The sequence below is a fragment of the Pistacia vera genome, unplaced genomic scaffold (assembly GCF_008641045.1).
Source record: "Pistacia vera cultivar Batoury unplaced genomic scaffold, PisVer_v2 Contig3, whole genome shotgun sequence".
Lineage (NCBI taxonomy): Eukaryota > Viridiplantae > Streptophyta > Magnoliopsida > Sapindales > Anacardiaceae > Pistacia > Pistacia vera.
The window spans coordinates 401,133-419,266 of NW_022196112.1; the positions used below are offsets into that span (position 1 = coordinate 401,133).

At 35.1% G+C, this 18,134-nt stretch overlaps 3 protein-coding genes across 5 annotated transcripts; 2 read left to right on the top strand and 1 right to left on the bottom strand.

Annotated features, from left to right (window-relative positions):
- Window positions 1-1,274: 1,274 nt before the first annotated feature.
- LOC116135373 (exocyst complex component EXO84B-like) lies at window positions 1,275-5,976 on the top strand. Its single transcript, XM_031421066.1, has 7 exons — window positions 1,275-1,618; window positions 1,723-1,820; window positions 2,036-3,089; window positions 3,237-3,704; window positions 4,213-4,398; window positions 4,965-5,089; window positions 5,379-5,976. The coding sequence occupies exons 1-7, from the start codon at window positions 1,481-1,483 to the stop codon at window positions 5,620-5,622; spliced, it is 2,313 nt and encodes a 770-aa protein (XP_031276926.1). The 5' UTR covers window positions 1,275-1,480; the 3' UTR covers window positions 5,623-5,976.
- A 1,735-nt stretch (window positions 5,977-7,711) lies between these two features.
- Window positions 7,712-12,829, top strand: LOC116135403 (BRCA1-associated RING domain protein 1). The gene is made up of 13 exons (XM_031421106.1): window positions 7,712-7,837; window positions 8,198-8,251; window positions 8,358-8,428; window positions 8,539-8,634; window positions 8,735-9,075; window positions 9,431-9,760; window positions 9,834-9,934; window positions 10,169-10,355; window positions 10,493-10,590; window positions 10,930-11,020; window positions 11,360-11,525; window positions 11,903-12,021; window positions 12,196-12,829. The coding sequence occupies exons 1-13, from the start codon at window positions 7,746-7,748 to the stop codon at window positions 12,541-12,543; spliced, it is 2,094 nt and encodes a 697-aa protein (XP_031276966.1). The 5' UTR covers window positions 7,712-7,745; the 3' UTR covers window positions 12,544-12,829.
- A 147-nt stretch (window positions 12,830-12,976) lies between these two features.
- LOC116135401 (protein NRT1/ PTR FAMILY 5.2-like) lies at window positions 12,977-15,981 on the bottom strand. Of its 3 annotated transcripts, XM_031421103.1 has the most exons (4): window positions 15,777-15,981; window positions 15,085-15,302; window positions 14,119-14,687; window positions 12,977-13,978 (listed from the first exon to the last, which is right to left on the bottom strand). In XM_031421103.1, the coding sequence occupies exons 1-4, from the start codon at window positions 15,907-15,909 to the stop codon at window positions 13,078-13,080; spliced, it is 1,821 nt and encodes a 606-aa protein (XP_031276963.1). In that variant the 5' UTR covers window positions 15,910-15,981; the 3' UTR covers window positions 12,977-13,077. The 3 variants fall into 3 exon arrangements, with proteins under 3 accessions (XP_031276963.1, XP_031276964.1, XP_031276965.1); XM_031421104.1 differs by lacking the exon at window positions 15,085-15,302 and having other exon boundaries at window positions 15,781-15,981; XM_031421105.1 differs by lacking the exon at window positions 15,085-15,302 and having other exon boundaries at window positions 15,777-15,895.
- Between the last annotated feature and the right edge of the window lie 2,153 nt (window positions 15,982-18,134).

The following is an 18,134-nucleotide window of genomic DNA, read 5'->3' on the forward strand; positions in this document are numbered from 1 at the left end:
TCGTTCGTGGACAACATAATCATGATTCGCTTTTATGTGATCTGTAAAGACGGTACCGTTTAGGACTTTGGTTTTATTGATTTGGAGTTGGACCAGCGAAAAGTTGATAGAAAGGGGTAGCTCATTTAATACAAGATTTGATTGGATATCTAGAAGTGTTGAATTATGACATTATTTTATTTGATTTCCTTAATATACATGTTGTACTCAATTTTGGACTTCACATTGTTGATTGCCTTTTTTTCTTTTCCAACACCAAAAAGGCAAATCTTAAATTCTTTTGTTGGTAAAGATAATACAGGGGTTATGTCGTATTACCTATGTGGTAACATTTGAACATAGCTCTTAATTCATCAACATATAGTTTATTTGTTTGAAATTGATACCTATAATCACCTATTTTAGATGACACTTTCTTTTTACGCTTGTCAACAATCAGTAAACAACACATTTTAGCTGGGTGGCCTAGTTACACGGGTTTCTTGCCCCGAAATGGTTGGGTTCACTGCAAACAAATTTGAGATGGATAAATTAATCATGTATTATGCGACTTCTTTCTAAATAAATCAAACGAGAATAATATTTTAGTCGTAAACTACTTTTTTACACTCAAATAATAGTTTAATGACACTTTTTCACCCATATATTTTTAAAATACCATTTTATTACCAAAATTTATATTTCATTTTCGATTCTGATATCATTGCGATCCAATACCACTACTATTTTTTTTCCTAGTCATTATTCACTAAAACCCCTCAAACTTTACTCCCGTCGACCCCACTAATCACTAACAATTGAGCTATTAGGGTTTATATAGTTGTTATTTCAAGTCAAATTCTGATCAATCTTAACAATTAAAATATAACCTCTCACAACTAAAAAATTCATTATCTTCCCTTCTTCAAAAGCTCTAATAGCTTGAACTGAATTTACTCTGTTTGCTATCAAAATATATATTTAAATAATAAAATAATATTTAAAAAATTTGTTGATAAAAATATGTTATAAGCCATTATTTGGGTGGAGCAAGACGTTCTCTATAATCTAACAAAAGAATACATTCAAATCAAGTAAAGCCATTTCAATAAGGGAGTTGCTATTCTTACAAAGAAACCTACAAAGGAGGCATACAAAGTTAATCTTCACCCTTCATCTTCATCATTTCTCTCTCTCTCTTTCTTTTTTTCTGTTTTTCTTTTGTTTTTTTCTTCACTTTGTAAGTTACTTTGTAAACTTATTTGTAAGAAAGGATTTATCCTTTCAATAAAATAGTAACGGCGCCATTGGTACAACAGCGTAGAACAAAACGACGAGTGAGCGAAAACAAAACGTTGATTCTGATTGGCTTAGTTTTCAATTGAACGAAGAAACCAAAGTTTTCCGAAGGAAACAATAGCGCAAAAAGACGTCAGAGAGCTGAAACCGTACCTTTTCAGTTCAACTCTCCTCCATTGGATGTCGCTCGCAATCAATTTCCATGGAAAAGTCTTCCACGTCATCAAGATTCCGGTTCAGAGATCACCAACTATTGGAGAACTCGGAGCAGTCCAGCACCAGTTCCGATATTTCCTCCGATCCTGATGACGAATCTGAGCTCCAATCGATGACTGCAAAGGTAATTTTCTTTCTTTCTTTTGTTTTTCCTTGAGATGTATCTGTAGTAGATATGAGTTGATTTTGGTTTGTTGGTGCATTCTTGTTATGTGGTGTTGGTCATAGGGGATAAAACATCTTTGTTTAGAATTGCTTGAGTTAAAGGCGGAATCAGATGAAGATTTTCACAGGAATATCTTTTTAAACTATGCGGCTTTTGTTAGGTAATGTACCAATATTTTCTTCTTATTTATGTTTTGACTCTGTATAGTTAGCATCATCGATCTGCATCAGTTTATTAGAGTTTTCAACTGATATTTCTTCCCCTATTTTTCGGATATTGTTTTTGAATTATATCTAGAAACTCTAAGTGTCCATGTAAAATCATTTTGGTTTATAATCTAAAACATATAGAATGGATATGCCATTTTCTGTGCAGAGTATTTGAGGAAGTAGAAGGTGTGGAAGACCAACTGATGCAACTAAAATCCCAAGTTAATCATCAGAAAAGACTTGTAAATAACCTTATAGATGACATATATTTAAAGGCTTTGTCAAAAGAGTCAATTGAATCGATCATTGAGGAATCTGTAATTGCTGAGCCATCTGTCCCAAGCGAATTGGAGGCTCACATTGGTGATTTATCAGAAGCCATGGGCATTCTCCTGGCAGAAAATAGAATTGATGAAGCCATGAACATTTTAGAAATGGAGGATGAGAATTTTCAGAGACTACAGTATGATGACAATTATGATGAATCCGATGTGTTACTGTTATATGACTCTGCAATTTCTGAAAAGAGGGATATGCTCATGCTACAGTTGACATTGATGGCTGAAAATCCCAGAATATCTGCACCAGAACTTCAAAAGACACTAGTTCAAGTTTGTAGACTGGGTGATAGCCATCTTGCAACTCAGTTATTGCTTAAATATTATCATTCACGTATTGCAACTGGAATACATAATTTGCAGGGTTCAAAATCATATTTACATGGGGTATACATTAGGGAGCTAGCAAAGTTTGTATTTTCTATGATTTCTCAAGCTGCAAGGAGTTTTGCAATGCTATATGGGGAAACTTCACCTTATGCTTCAGAACTTATTCAGTGGGCCTGTGAGGAAACTGAAGTGTTTGTTGCTTATTTTAACAAGTATGTTAAGCCCATCTCAGAAATGAGTGGTGGATTGTCCACAGCAGTAGAAGCTGTACAGTTTGCAATGTCAATTTGCACTTTGTTAGAATCTCACCGATTAGTTTTGCGGCCATGTTTGATCAAGGAAATTCGGCCTTGTATGGAAGAAGTTGTACAGATACATATAGACCATTTTAAGAAAGTAATTGTTATCTTTACAGCAACTGATGCCTGGGTTTTGGGTAGATATATTGTGTCAAGAATCTTGAATGAAGAGGGATCTTCAGTTGTTGTTGGGCAACAACCAGAATATTGCTTGCTCACTAACAGTGGCCGGAAGTTTATAACGCTGTTGCAGGTTTGTTTGATTTGCTTTCAATTAATTGTGAGAACAAAGTCTCTTAATTTCTATAAGCAAAACGTAAATTCAAAATGTAAACTACTAGGCAGTGTTTACGTTCTTTCATGTAACTCACTTCTTTTCATATCCTTTCTTCTTCTTCAGACTATCACTGCTGATGTTATCCCTTTAGTTTCACTTCAAATGGAAGGTTCTATCCTCAGAGGACTCATGGACCTTTTTACAGAATATATTGGCATCCTTGAAAAAGTCATCACCTGTGAAACTAGTGACTCAGAGAAAGGAGGTGCCAGGATAAATTTGGCAGAGTCACTGCCACAACAGGTTTCTGTTCTGGCTAATCTATCAACATTACAACATTTCTTCTCTGGCACTGTTAGAAGCATCTTTAGGGACATCAATGAATTGGTTGGCTTTCAACAGAGAGAACTTAATAGTTGTTTAAAGTTCATCCAAGCAGCTAGCGATCAGCTCAGATTTCATTTCTGCCAGAAATCATTATATAGAATGATGTCTCTCCAAAGTGGTCTTGGAAGTATACCAGAAGCTTGCACTGATAATGCTGTTAATCATGACATGTTGCCTGATGTGATGCCCTCTCACGTCTTTCAGGTATCTGCTTCTTTTAGAGATCAGTACAAATTCCTTACTTTTGTAAAAGTCTTGCTGTGATCCTTAAACTCTTGATTAGAACTTAAAAGGAGGAAGAATTATACACAAATGGAAAATAAATATAAAAAATTAACATCGCTAAGTCAGAATGATGTATATCTTCATACTTGGAACTCTTGGGAAGCCTTCTTATAAAGTGTTTACATGTTTCATACTTATTCCAATAGAAAAGCTGCTGAAGTTGTCTTAATTTGATAATCTTCTGCACATGGTGATCAGAAAATTGTACTTAGAGATGAAAAAATGTTAATTTCCGTATTCAATGCATAATAAACATGTAAAATTAAGAGACAGATTCATTGATTTGTTAGATTGAAAGGGAAATAATGAAAAAGGAGTCCTAAGGCTTTATATGTATTAGTTTATGAACATCCACCAGTAGAGAGATACTTACTGCATTAATATTTGGGTAAAAAGCGGCTCATTGATTTGTTTGTGCAATGATCAGGTTTTGTTTTTAGAGCTAAGAGCATTAAACAAACTTGCCGAAGACAATGCTTTTGAACTGGATTGGTTCAACGAGCTGCTGAGGGAACTAATAGAGGCCATATTTGATTGGATTTCAAGCAACAAACAGATCTGGGCACCCATTGAAAAAAATTTGACTGGCCAAAATTCTTATGTTTTCAATCAGGTATATATTGTTATTATTGGCTTTAAGAATTTCTGGAACTAAATCTTGTTATATTTGTATTGGAATTGCTTTCTTCTGTTCATTCATATATTTTATGTTTGCTGCCTTATTCGTACTTTTCTTCTACCTGTTTACCCCTTTTATTGTTATATTTTAATTGTCCAACCTGCTGAGTGAGTATATTTACATGGAATCTGTAATTTAGACTCCGGAACTGGGCTGGAGAAGACACATCTGTGTTTCCAGTGAGCTTCTGGATAGGAAAATTGACCATAATTTTGTTTAAACATGCTTTTCTTTCATGAATTTGCTGAATATCCGATCTTAGTCAAAGAAGAATTCTATCTAGTAATGTGCCATTGCTTTCGTCAGAATAAAGCTTTATAACAAATCCATTTCCGTATTGGAGGCAAACTTCTATACTTAATCCTAATCTTTTTCAGTATATTCTACATAAATTTTAGTCACCTCGCATGTAAATATTAGTTAGGCGTAATAACTTTCAGTCGCATTTTAATGAGGCATGTGTTGCATCCATTATCTCATGTTCATTGTTATTGGGACAGTTTGTATTCGACATTCATTTCCTTGTCGAAATCGCAAAGCATGGAGGGTATTTCTCCAACAACCCCTCAGTCCTTGTGGATCTCATGAATTCAGCTTTTATTTCGGCAGGACTGGATCCTAGAAGGTAATATGCTATAATTTGCTTTATTGATGATTTGTTCTGATAAATCTTAAAAATAATGTTCTTTTATCAATATCTGAACCATCTTTAAGGAATTTGTAGATTGAAATTTTTGTTAGTTATAGTTCTGTAATTGTTTTTAACTTTTCATAGATAAGTCACAACTTACAAGCCTCTTTGGCTTCACATTCAATCATTTTATTATATAACTTTTGCCAAAATTTCATGCTTGCTTTTTAAATTGATTTGCTCCGAAGAAACCATTTATTTACTTAACAAGTCTTTTGTGCAGGGATGTTAATGATGATGGATGGATCAAGAATTCTGCAGAAGCAATTCAAAGGCTAATGGAGATTCGGGAACTGAAATCTCTTGATGATGGTACAGGAGAAAAACAAGATGATGATAGTGTAGATTTAGGAGATGAAAACCAAATAAATTATGTAACTGACTCTTTCCAGGATGATGATAGAGGTTCTTCAGAGGATTCTGAAGTGTCCACAGATGCATCAGAAGTTGCCAGTGATACAAAGTGACATTGGATACAGAATCCAACCCCCTTGAGGGCGTTGTTGAAGCTTCTGAAGTAAGGGAGGAAAAGGCAAGCAATGAACCTAATGCAACTGAATTTTTTATCAGCAAGCAAGGAGATGATGCAGAAATAGAATTGTTAGGATTTGAAGTCACTTAAACAGAAGATTATGCCCCACTACAAGACAAAGATGGAAGGATCTCTGAAGAGAGATGAATGCCTTGGTTTCATGGAAGATTGTGACACAGGCAAACAGAAATTCTAAAATTGCAAACAATTATCTGTGAACTACGACATACGATTATTTATTTGCATAAATTTGAGATCTTAATTTTTATTTTTAGTTCTTTTAATATAATATGAAAATTATAAAAACATGTGATCATAGAAAATAAAGTTACTTAAGACACAAAATCATGTCTTTTGAATTTCTTACCTCAATAACTGGTCACACATTCCTTTTGGCAGAAGTACTAGTTAATCATTATAAGTTCAATATGAAAAACTAACCAATTTTTAATATATAAAACAATAATACTATGCGTACTTACGATCTTACTAACCTTTGTAAATATATAGTATAATACGGATACCACAAGTATTGTACGAGTACCATATACAATTTTTAACAAAGGTTAGTAAGATGGTTAGTAAGATCGTGAGTACGCATAGCATTATTCTATGTAAAATAAAAAATTTCATCAACTTTGTAATAAATAATTTTAATATTTTATTTTTTTTATCTTTCTTATTGTTTGACCCTGTTACTCTTTCATATTTTTGGGTTCCGCAGTTGTATACTAATTGAAATTTTTTCAAGTGATTGTTTTTTTATTCTGAAACCGTATCCACTACGAGATTATGTACAACATATTCCGAAAATAATAAAATACCATATATATATATATATATATATAGATGAAAAAAATATAATGGCAAGTTTCTCTTTCATGGTATTTTTTAATGTAAAGTATAGATTAATACTACTTAAATACAAAATTTTAAATATTAATGATATAAATATAGTGAAATAATTTTGTTATGCCTAAAAAAGTAAGGTTGACGCGGAATCTTGTTAACATGGGGTGGTCAAAACTTAGGAAGGTTCCACGACCGTTCAGACGTAGCCACGCGCATTATGACGCAACCATGTCGCATGATGACGTGAGTGACATGCCTCTGTCAGTGCAGTGGGTAAATGTCAGGTTAGCGGATGGTTGAAAATCGTCCATGTGTCTAAACCCTGCACAAATCGAGGAAATCACTCAGGTAGGTGAACAATAGGATGCAGAGAAAGATTTACACAATACCCATCCATTTACAGATTTAGTAATCATTACCTTGATTCATCCCACTATAAATAGGGGACTCCTATTTCATTTGCAGGATTGACTAATTTCACTTTAAAATAGCTTACTCTCTCTCTCTCTCTATCTTTTATATCCTTTAAGCTGTAACTCAGCTCGTTGAACACTACTTGACCTTATTCTCATGAATACAACATCAGTGGACGTATGATTCATTTTTAAACATCCGAACCACTTTAAACATTACCTGTCACTCATTATTCAACTAAATATTCTCATATCGCGTGTGACTTCTAAGCCAGCTTAACATTTTTCACGTGCGAATAGTTGATGTCAAAATTAAGCATCAACAAATTTATTAAATTATGTATATGATTAAAGTTTTGTCTCCTAAGGAAATTAATCTAAAAAAGAAAAAATGTGTATGTTCACATTTTCGTTTGTTGTCTATGTTGGTTTTTATTTTTGTGAAAATAGTAAAATACAACATGATATATCCATATTCCTTTGGAATAACAAAAAAAAGCGTGCTGGCGGGAGTTCCTCACAACCATTAAATAAAACGCGCGCGAATTTCAAAATCAAGTTTTGGTTAATTGGTCCTTTTGGCTCCTTGAATCAAATCTCATTTACCGCTTTCCGCTTATTCCTCAAAACCAAATCCCACCCCTCCACGTGTCTCCATCTCACCTTTCTTCCAACCAGAAAACGGTCTCACTCACCACTCTATAATAATCTCCGTTCCCACTACACTCTAAACATTTTTTTTACTGTTTTCGTTTTCATTCCTCTTTCATTCGACTTCAGGCGCTTCCTAACAATGGCGGAGTCTACTAAGGCGGGCCGCCGAGCCTTAAATCCGTGGGTACTTCACGTTCAGAAGCTTGGTCTCGAACTCAAATGCCCTCTCTGGTTTGTATTTATCAATTTATTTATTTTCTTCTTAATTTTTTATTATTTCCGCCACGGTGCATGGTTAACAGATATTTTTTAGCCAAGAATTTTTGTGCTTTGATACGAGTTCATGATGCACTGATCTTAGTGGTGCCCTTACAGCATATGTCAATTAATTATGTCCCTTGTTTGTTTAGTTTTTCACTGTTTTAAGATCTAGTTACCGCTGATTTATTCACATTTAGGGTTTACATGGACGGTCTAGGGCAAATTCCTGAAATGTGGATATGGCAACCTTGGGTTTTGTATTTTGTTTGGATGTTTAAGGTTATGGAAATTATAAATCTTAAACTAAATAATGATGTTAATTCCTTGCAGCTTAAACCTATTTAATAGACCATTGTTGCTGCCTTGTGATCACGTATTTTGCAAGTATGTAACTTGCCCTTTGTCTTCATATGGAATTATTTTTATTCTAGATTTTTTATGGGAAAAATAAGTGTTGTATTTTGAATTATCTTTAATGAATTCCCTGCAGTTCATGTATGCCCAGATTAGCACGGTTTGGTTTAGAGTGCCCTTTATGTAAATTTGAATGTCGTGAAGCAGGTACTATTGTTTATTTGTGATCTTGATCAAATCCTTGGATACGATTGAAGTACAATTCAAAAAGAAAATAAGCACTAGTAACTTTTGTAATGTTGTAATATGTTTGGCAGATTTAAGGCCTTTGCATTTTGTGGAAAGTATAGTGACAATCTTTAAAGGATTAGATGCTTTTTCTGGGGCCAATCTGAATCATTCTCTTTCTTCTGGTAGGTTTAATTTTTATATCATTGTTTGTTTGATGCATTGTTTAATTTTTTTTTCCTCCTGTATTTTATGTTATTCTGTTCTGTGAATCAAATATTGCAGTTGCTGGGAGGGTTTTGGACCAATGCCCGTCTCAAGAGTATAATTCAAGTGACCAATCTGTGTCAGCAAATATGCTGGGTCAAGTTACATATAATCATGACGTTGGAGGTAGCAAAAGTAAAGGATTTGAGATGCTTGGTAAGGGACCAATTTTATGTTATAATGGTCAAGGTCCTGTATCATCACAGCCAAGTACCTGGATACAGAGTGAAGGCATTCAAGAGTGTGGAGCTGGGAAAATTGATATGAATCGTGTGGAACAGACATTGCTTGGCAGTCCTCCTTCATTTGATAATATTAAGGGTTCAGACAATGAAAGTAGTGACCAGGGAAGTGAGCATGTGAGTATCTGATGATTGTTGCCTTCCTATTGATGCCTTTTTGGTTGACCACGGCAGTGAGCATGTGCATTAATTGTATGGATTTTCTTTTCTCATTGTGTGGCTTGCACTTGTACAGGGTTAAATATTGTTGGCTTTTTCATTGCTTAGCTTGGGTATACTTCTGTTATCATGGACTAATCAGATCATTAATGTTAGATTTTGTAGTTGAGTAGCATGCTGCCTTTTGCCTATAGGATAAACATTTTGGATTTTTTTTTCTTAGTTATTTGAACTTAATGTGATTTATGATAACAGTGTCAAATATGAGTTTTTCTATGCTTTAGCTTATGGATAGACCTTATTGTTTTTACAGAGTCCTGAAACTTATCCAGCCAATAGGCCAATCAAGAAAAGTTTTAGTACAACACTGGAACATGGGTTTTCTGCTTCTGAAATTGAAGGTCATTTGAGGGACCCCAAGAGACAAAAGAAATTGAACTACAGTTGCAAGGATATGGGTGTGAAAAATGCTGGTAATATTCAATCAATGGTTTTGCCAAGTGAAAGCATGGTGGCTTCAACTACTGAATTGGAACCTAAATCTGGAGGACCCCTCGTGGGTGCAACACTGCCTACAATTTCAGATGGCTCTCATGCAATTAAATTTATTTGTGGATTTTGCCAGTCCAGTAGAATCTCAGAGGTAAATCACTAATAATGTTATGCTTGCATAATAAGCATAATTATTTTATTAACATTTTAATGAACGTTTCCAGGCAACTGGCTCCATGTTGCATTATGCTAATGGGAAGCAAGTAATGGGAGATGCAGCAGCCTGTTCTAATGTTATTCATGTTCATAGTAAATGCGTTGACTGGTATGTCATCTTGGCACTTCAAAGTTAAGGATGCTTAAGTGAGTCAATGATATCAGCTTATTATGTTTCTGTAGGCTTTAATTTAAAATACAGATCAGATCCACTTATCTTCAAAATAACTAGTCAAGGCTATTTAGAATGATTTGCATGACAATGATTCATTTCAACTGCATACTGCCAGTTTGTATTTGTTGTTAGAGGAAGACATGAACATTGTGACATTTAAAATTTCAGGGCACCACAAGTATATTATGATGGCGAGACAATTAAGAATCTGAAAGCAGAATTGGCAAGGGGTTCGAAGCTCAAATGCACTGCTTGTGGGAAAAAGGGTGCAGCACTAGGCTGCTACATGAAATCTTGTCGGAGAAGTTATCATTTTCCCTGTGCTCTGGAAATTCCCAAATGTCGATGGGATGATGTAAGTGCTTTGTGCTGATCTACATGGTATTTGTGTGTAGTGCTTGATTTGAAATCTAATTATTTTCTTTCTGTGATATGAATCAAGCTTTTTGTTAACAAAAATAAGTAATGCTTGTTATCCTTGGTTTCTTTCAGGAAGACTTTCTTCTGCTCTGTCCAGTGCACTCTTCAGTCAAATTTCCAAATGAGAAGTCTGGAAACTGTGTTGTAAAGAATGATCCTGCATTGCAAATGTATATTCTTGTTCCTTGTTCTTTCAATACTCATCAGACTTTGGCACATTTTACTGCTTGGATAGCTTTAAATAGTTGGTTATTATCTGGATTTACCAAGCAGTGAAACCCTATGGTTTCATGTTTTTTGGTATCTAGTGTCTAGCATTGGCAATTGGTGAAAGCATAATATAAATATGGTGAAAGAAATATTGAAAATTGCAAGTGCAACGATCTGAACTCTTATTTATAAGCACAAGTCTTACCTACTTGTTTTGAGTTAAATTTAGTCATCCACAAAAAATAATTATGCTTTGGTCTGCTTTAAGGTACTAAATTGGTATGTTTGTCTGCATGCAGAACCCCACAGCAGTGTAACTTTTGGGCTGCCTCACCTGACAAAGCGAAAAAATGGGTTTTATGTGGATCTGCTTTGTCTACTGATGAAAAGGTTAGTTCATGTAGCTTGATTTCTGTTATCTAAATTAGCTTGGGAAACATTTATTTCCATTTGTATTCCTCTAAAGCATAATCTAAATCAACTTGATCCCAGAAATGACTGCCAGTTACTGGTTGCAACATCAATCATTAATGCCACCTGATATATGTACGGGCAAAAAATCTTAGGATCACAGAAAATGTTTGCATTGTGGGTGCTATGTTGTCAATATTCTTGTGAAAAGTATTTCATAATTGTGTGGCTGGAAAGGCATGCTTCAATTAGTAATTGTGATGTATTCTGTTATTTAACCTGCTAATATGTAGTTTTGGTGCCCTTGCGCTGGTGCAGATTCTTTTGGTCAGGTTTGGGAGCATGGTTGGTGTAACTGTGTCCAAGTTCTGGAGGCCAGATGTCACACATGTGATTGCAGCCACAGATGAAAAGGGTGCATGCACAAGGACATTGAAAGTTCTCATGGCCATTGTGAATGGTTGTTGGGTTCTTAAGATCGACTGTAAGTTAGCCCGAGAATCTTGCATTGCTTCCTGTTGGATACCTTTTTTCCCTAAATTTTTTACTTTTCTTTACAACATTCATTGCATGGTTCCACAGATGTCTGGAGATTGCATGGAAGATAAACTATGTTTTATATTTTTGGAATATTAAGTTGCAATTCTTGATCCTCTACTCATGTGGGACACAGTTGCATGGCAGAACAAAATTTTGCCTTGATATGTTGATAAAAGTTTTCTTGTTGATCTTTTAGAAAGATTTATATATGACTGCTATGTTGTGTTTTTTACACTTTCTCTCAATATTTGCTGAGTTGATATATTATGTTTGTTTCATTGATCTGCAATTGTTAATAAAACTTTTAATTGCCCCTTGCAGGGATAAAAGCTTGCATGGAAGCCTTGCATCCTGTATATGAAGAGCCTTATGAAATTAGTCTTGACAATCATGGATGTCAAGATGGCCCAAGAACTGGCAGACTTACGCTGTTGGAAAAGGTAAGTCTCACAAAAAATTTTCATGCAATATGACAGGATCTGATCTCTTTCATCTACATGTTTTTTGCAATTGTACAGTTGCACTTAGCAGGAAATTCTGTTTCATCTATTTGCTGCTATATGCTTAATGACTTGTGTGGTCTCTTTGTAAGTCTTATTCCCTTTCCTTTTCAGGCATCAAAGCTCTTTGATGGCTTAAGTTTCTATTTTGCTGGTGACTTCATTTCGGGTTTTAAGGAAGATCTTCATAGTTTGGTTATTGGTGCGGGAGGATTTGTTTGGAAGAGTGAGGTAGAATTGCTGGCACAAGCAAAAGATGACAATGGAGCTTGTTCTAAGATACTAATTGTTTATAACCTTGATTCCCCACAAGGATGCCAATTAGGAGAAGAGGTTTCAATAATTTGGAAGAGACTAAACGAAGCAGAGGAATTGGCTAACAAAGTTGGTTCCCAGGTGATTGGTCACACATGGCTTTTGGAATCAATTGCTGCACATAAGTTGTGGCCTCTTGTCAGCTAAAAACTTTAGCATTCACAACTGATAGTTTTTGGTAAGTTATGATGCCAAATTGTCAGTTGCACTTGTTGAAGATCTCAAGTTTTGTATACAATTATGTCATTTGAGTTATGATCTTTAGTCTGCTGACCAGAATTCACAGCACAGATAGCATCTACTCTGTTAGCTTAGTTTGTAGGCTGTGCATGTTAAAGCCTTAGTGAAATAAGTTAAGTTTTCTTGTTAAAAAAGAAGAAATCCTGTATCTTTAGTTGATGTGTAACAATTATAAAACAATTATAATGCCTTGAGGGGGTTGTATTTGATATTACCTCAGTACCTCACCATATTTGCATGCCATTTCATATTTTCATATGTTCTGTTCTTTTTCACCTCTTACTAAATGTGTAAATGCATTAAGCTTGGACAGGTATTGTTTATATAATCACGTGTGGGAAGTGATAAGAGCTAGCAATGGTAAGTTGATTTGGTGCCAATACGTATATGTATACTGTAACAGATATAATTGGAGTACAGTACACTGTTCTATCAAAGTTTTTAAGATACAGGGAGTTTTATCTGTTGAGTTTCCATGGCTTCAGGTAAACCTTTATCCTGTGAAGTTTCCATGGCTTCCTGCAAATCCCTTCTGGAGTTGACATCCACATTATAAACAAAGAACTTTGCTACAAACAAATAGAAGAGGAAATTGATGAAGCTCAACCCAGCCAAGAATGCATAATAATAGTCGAAGTGAGAAGTATTTAGATTATCCAAAATCCACCCTTTGTGTCCATTCTTCTTGGTCATATCAGAAACTGTTTGTAGTAGAAAACTACTCAGGAAATGCCCAATTCCCAAGCTACTTGTAAAATAGGAAGTCCCCAAACTTTTCATATCTTCTGGAGCTTGGTCGTAGAAAAACTCAATCTTAGCAACTTCAACGAAGTTATCAGCAATTCCCATCAAAGCAAACTGAGGGAGAAGTATAAAAATAGTCAATGGCACAGTGTCATCTTTACCAAGAGTGCCATGTGTTCTTGCAACATCAAGTCTCCTCCTCTCAGCAAAGCAAGCAATAAGCATGATAACAACATGCATGAAAAGACCAGTTCCCATTCTTTGAAGCAATGTGATCCCTCTTGGGTTCTTTGTGTAACGCCTGAGCATTGGAACCATGTAGCGATCGTAGATGACAATGGTGATTAGCATGAAGATTGTGACGAAAGCTGTAAGACATGCCGGAGGGATTTCAAAGTGAGGACCCATGCTTCTATCCAGGGTGGTCCCTTGTTTGATGAAGAGGGTGCTCACTTGAGCTATAATGGTGCTTGGTATGAATGTGACTATCAGAATTGGGAGCATCTTCACCATTTGCTTCGTCTTTTCTACTTGAGTCACTGGACATAGCATCCATGGTGACCCTGATGCACACTTTATAGCCGCTTTGTCAAGGAATCTGCAGGTAACGTAATGTGTTTATTGCCTAGATTTCATTTCTTTATTCAGTTAATTTCGTCCTTCAGGTTTCAAATTAGGGTGTGATAATGATAAAAAAAAACAATTGTTTTAAAGCTGTATAAGTTAAAGAAAGTTAACCTCAATGAAGGGGTATGATCAATTCTGAATTTCCCAGATACTGAGTACTTCTCCAAGCTCAACTCATGGAGCTGTTTTGGGTCATTTGGAATGGGTTCCTTCCATTTCCTCCCTGCAGCCACAAGTACCTGTGCAATCGTTGTAAGAGGGCTCCCTGAAGGCAGTTTGTGCCTATAAAACTTGGAGCCCACCAGAAATACCAAAACAGAAACCAAGAGCCCAATAGTTGGGAGCCCATAACCAAGAGTCCAGCCCACATTGTCTTGTATATAAATCAAGAAAGTGTTTGAGAAAAGGGTTCCAAAGAAAATACTAAACATCCACCAATTAAAGAAAGAGAGCTTTTGCTTCCTCTCTTTAGGCTCAAAATCATCGAACTGATCGGCACCCATTGTTGAAATATTAGGTTTGGTTCCACCTGTTCCAGCTGCAATGATGTACAACGCACAGTAAAATATACCCACTTGCAGAGTTGAGGCTTTCTTGTTGCAGTCCTCATCTTTGATCCCTGGACACGATGGAGGCCTCAGGCCTGGCACTGAAACTGCTAAAGTTAACAGGGACATTCCCTGTTTACACATAATTTAAGTTTAATATTTAAGAATATTGAATTGAAGTGGCCAGTTAATTAAGCAGCTAGCTACCAAAACAGCGTTTAGCAAGAACCTTTGGATTTAGATCAGACAACGATAAGAATTAGAAGAACCTCATTAAGCTGTCTTATCAATATTAAATTATGTCAGGAAACTGTAGAACATATGTTTCCCCACAATTAGATAGAAATATCAGACCTCATGTGATGTCTGTTTCTTTTATGAATAATCACATACGTGTTCCATTTTGCTTGGTGCATGACGCACATGATCTAAGGAAGGTATACATGTCAATGAAATTTGAAGCCAAGAAAAAGAAAGAAAAAAAGTAGGAAAATTTTAGTTTGGTTTCATATGTAAAATAATTATTTACCGTCAAATAAATGGCAGATGCAATGACGAAAGTCCAGTAGCGGCCTAGAAAAGCATCTGCGATGTAAGCACCTAAAATGGGAGTCATCCAAACAGTTCCAACCCAATTAGTGACATTGTTAGAAGATTTAACAGTGCCTTCACGGAGCTTCCCTGTCAGATATAGCACTAAGTTTGATGCTATCCCATAATATGCCATCCTCTCGAACGCTTCATACCCTAAATTATATTCACTACAACTCATCAATATACTTGTTTAGAGTTATTTCTTTTCAGAGAACAAAAACATGTGAGAGTGAAAACTCATGCAAATTAAGCTTTCTTCAACAGAATATAAATCCCATGCATCAGTTTGGTAAGCGTTTCAGTGTCTGGTAGCAATCAACTGTGGAGTTTCTACTTTCACTTTCAATCTATAAGTTAACACTGCTTCTCTTTCTTTCTTTCTTCTCTTTACGTTATTTATCTATGGCTTTGGTGCCCTTACTTACAGAGACAATTTATATAAATATATATTGACATACTGATTCAGCAATAGTCATCATATTCTTAGTTTAAAACTCCTGTTTATTGTATGCTCACACGTTCTCTGTTAGCTTCAAAGTTCTTTATAAGATTAAGTCAGTGTGGTAAGTGAGAAATGAAATTTATTAAGCATATATACATATACATGTAGCTAATAACTTTTCTTACCTACAATGAAGGAACAAGCTCTCCATCTCCCAGTCTTTGATCTGAGAACTGGTCTTCCCTTGAGATCCACAGTCCCATCTTCTGTAAAATCTTCACTCCCATCTGCAGGGCCCTTTTCTTCAACCTTTGCCATAATTTTGGAGAGAGGGAGAGGTAATAGGGACTTGGGTTGTGTTTCTAGTTGAAGATCATGTGATATATGTTATCTTTTTATAAAGTTCTTATTGGCAAAATCCTCACACCTCAAGTAATTAGGACATTTTAACCTCTAAAATTATATATAGATATATTATGTGTTAAGTAATTAATAGTTCTACTGTTGCTTCATTTTTGTTGTGTACTAATGATATATGACTCATTTTCGCAAGCTGAGATTTGTCTCAAGATTATCGACGAACAAAGCTGCAGACATGTCGACAAAAGCCATAGGCCAAGTATTGTGCCACAAGCTATGCCCGTATAGGAAAAGAGAAAACTCCCCTTGGAATAAAGCCATAAGCTATGGTTTCTTATTGCATAAGCTGTCTTATAAAAACCAAGTAAAAAATATTAATAGTTCATTCTATCTTAATCACTTATACTAAGGTGTCTTCATTATGAGATATGCAATCAAACATGAATAGATCATAATTATATTTTACATTACAATTGAAAATGATTAAGTTGTCACTAGTTTTTATATTTAGGAAAGAGTTAATTAAAGAAGTTATCTAGGTCGAGTTAAGATTAACCCAAAATGGAGCATCTTTTATTCAGCACTAAGGGTTCGTTTTCCATCTCTGGTATCATCTTTAACTTCTTTTTTCTTTTTTTTATTCTTTTTTCACAATCACATCTCTTTATCAAGATGCTCTCTGCTCTCTTAATTCTTATCGAATGCTTAACTAATGAGATTACTTATAGAATAATGTTTTTAGGAAACTCATGCAAATTATTTTGTCCTCTTTCAGATTCATTACGAAGTGAATAAGAAAATTGCACATAGAAAATTGAGAAGAGAGTGATTGAAACAAGGATTATAGGATAAGACAACTAGATAACAATCAAGACAATTAACTTCATATTGTTAGATACAACCAATGGAATTAAGGATATACAGAAAGCTGAAGCCTTAGTTAAAGTCCACCTACAGGCCACATATCCTGTTTTTGGATTATGGTAAGGATGGTTTTCCACCATAACAAACCAATCATCTTTCATTAAAGTCCATGGCGATGTCTGCTTTCACTTTCAACAAATGGAAAGGCATATACACTGTCTGGGGCTAAAATGAATGCTAACCCACATATGTTACCACAATTACACCTTTTCTGAAACAAGAGTTAGAATTAGAAGCGCAATTTTCAATCTGGTGGGGGCTTGGGATCATTTTAAAATGACATTATCGTGCAAGATGCTCGAGGGTTCATTTTGGCCATGTCTTCTTCTATGCGCCATTTGAACCATGAAAGGAGATTCTAATATCATGTCTCTATCACAAGTGGCAATTTAACAACTTGACGCAATGGCTAAAGTTAAAGCACGAAATATATCGAATGAAAAGAAAATGGAGAAAGACTTGTTATTGAAACATTCCATGTTAATTTCTTACTTCTAAAATAAAGCGAGCTTCCTCTCAATCAAACACTTGGCTATCTATAATGTCTATTATTGCAAGTATTCAACTTTTTTCATTTCAAAATTGCATTAGATAGATCCGTCACCTTCTGCCCTGTAGCAGAGTATAAAAGCAATCAACACTCTGTACAGAAAACAATGTTACTTCTGATGCTCCTGAAAGAGACCAAATAGCACCCAAAGTGACCATGACCACCTAATAAAAAATTACATTCACAGTTTCATATAGGCATGGTCCAATTACCTTCACATATTTACTCTTGCTGAGTTGATAATGGAATGCTTGAACATTCGAAGGTGAATTGCCAATAACACAGATATGGATAATAGAAAAAAAAGATACAAATGAAAACCACCATCACAAGAATCATAATCAAGAGTGATCTAAAATGGTGCAAACCATAAAGAGGAAGAAAAATGCTGTGATAGACCCCTCTTGCCAGGTAATGCATTAGGTCGATACCACTGGTTAGAGATTGATCTGCTTGCATGCATTCAACATTGAAGCACAGAAACATTGTTAGGATTACATACCAAGGTCATAATGCCATATCTAAGAGTAAAGAGGGATGTTAACCAGAGGGCCAAGACTTTCATAAATCCTCTTTCACTGAAATTGCATAAGCTTATTTACTTTTATATTAAAAATTCTCTGTAATGAATTGGCAGTGCTGGAGAGTAATTATAAATTTTAAATCATGCAGAAGAAACAAATAGAAGAAGATTATAAAAGGAAAAACA

Coding starts and splice junctions, on each gene's coding strand:
- LOC116135373 (XM_031421066.1), top strand. CDS start 1,481: ATGGAAAAGTCTTCCACGTCATCAAGATTCCGGTTCAGAGATCACCAA. Junction 1,821..2,035: donor AACTATGCGGCTTTTGTTAG/GTAATGTACCAA, acceptor TTTTCTGTGCAG/AGTATTTGAGGAAGTAGAAG. Junction 5,090..5,378: donor GCAGGACTGGATCCTAGAAG/GTAATATGCTAT, acceptor TCTTTTGTGCAG/GGATGTTAATGATGATGGAT.
- LOC116135403 (XM_031421106.1), top strand. CDS start 7,746: ATGGCGGAGTCTACTAAGGCGGGCCGCCGAGCCTTAAATCCGTGGGTA. Junction 9,076..9,430: donor GTGACCAGGGAAGTGAGCAT/GTGAGTATCTGA, acceptor TTGTTTTTACAG/AGTCCTGAAACTTATCCAGC. Junction 10,591..10,929: donor AATGATCCTGCATTGCAAAT/GTATATTCTTGT, acceptor GTCTGCATGCAG/AACCCCACAGCAGTGTAACT.
- LOC116135401 (XM_031421103.1), bottom strand. CDS start 15,909: ATGGCAAAGGTTGAAGAAAAGGGCCCTGCAGATGGGAGTGAAGATTTT. Junction 15,303..15,776: donor AGCTTGTTCCTTCATTGTAG/GTAAGAAAAGTT, acceptor AATATAATTTAG/GGTATGAAGCGTTCGAGAGG. Junction 14,688..15,084: donor CATCTGCCATTTATTTGACG/GTAAATAATTAT, acceptor ATGTGTAAACAG/GGAATGTCCCTGTTAACTTT.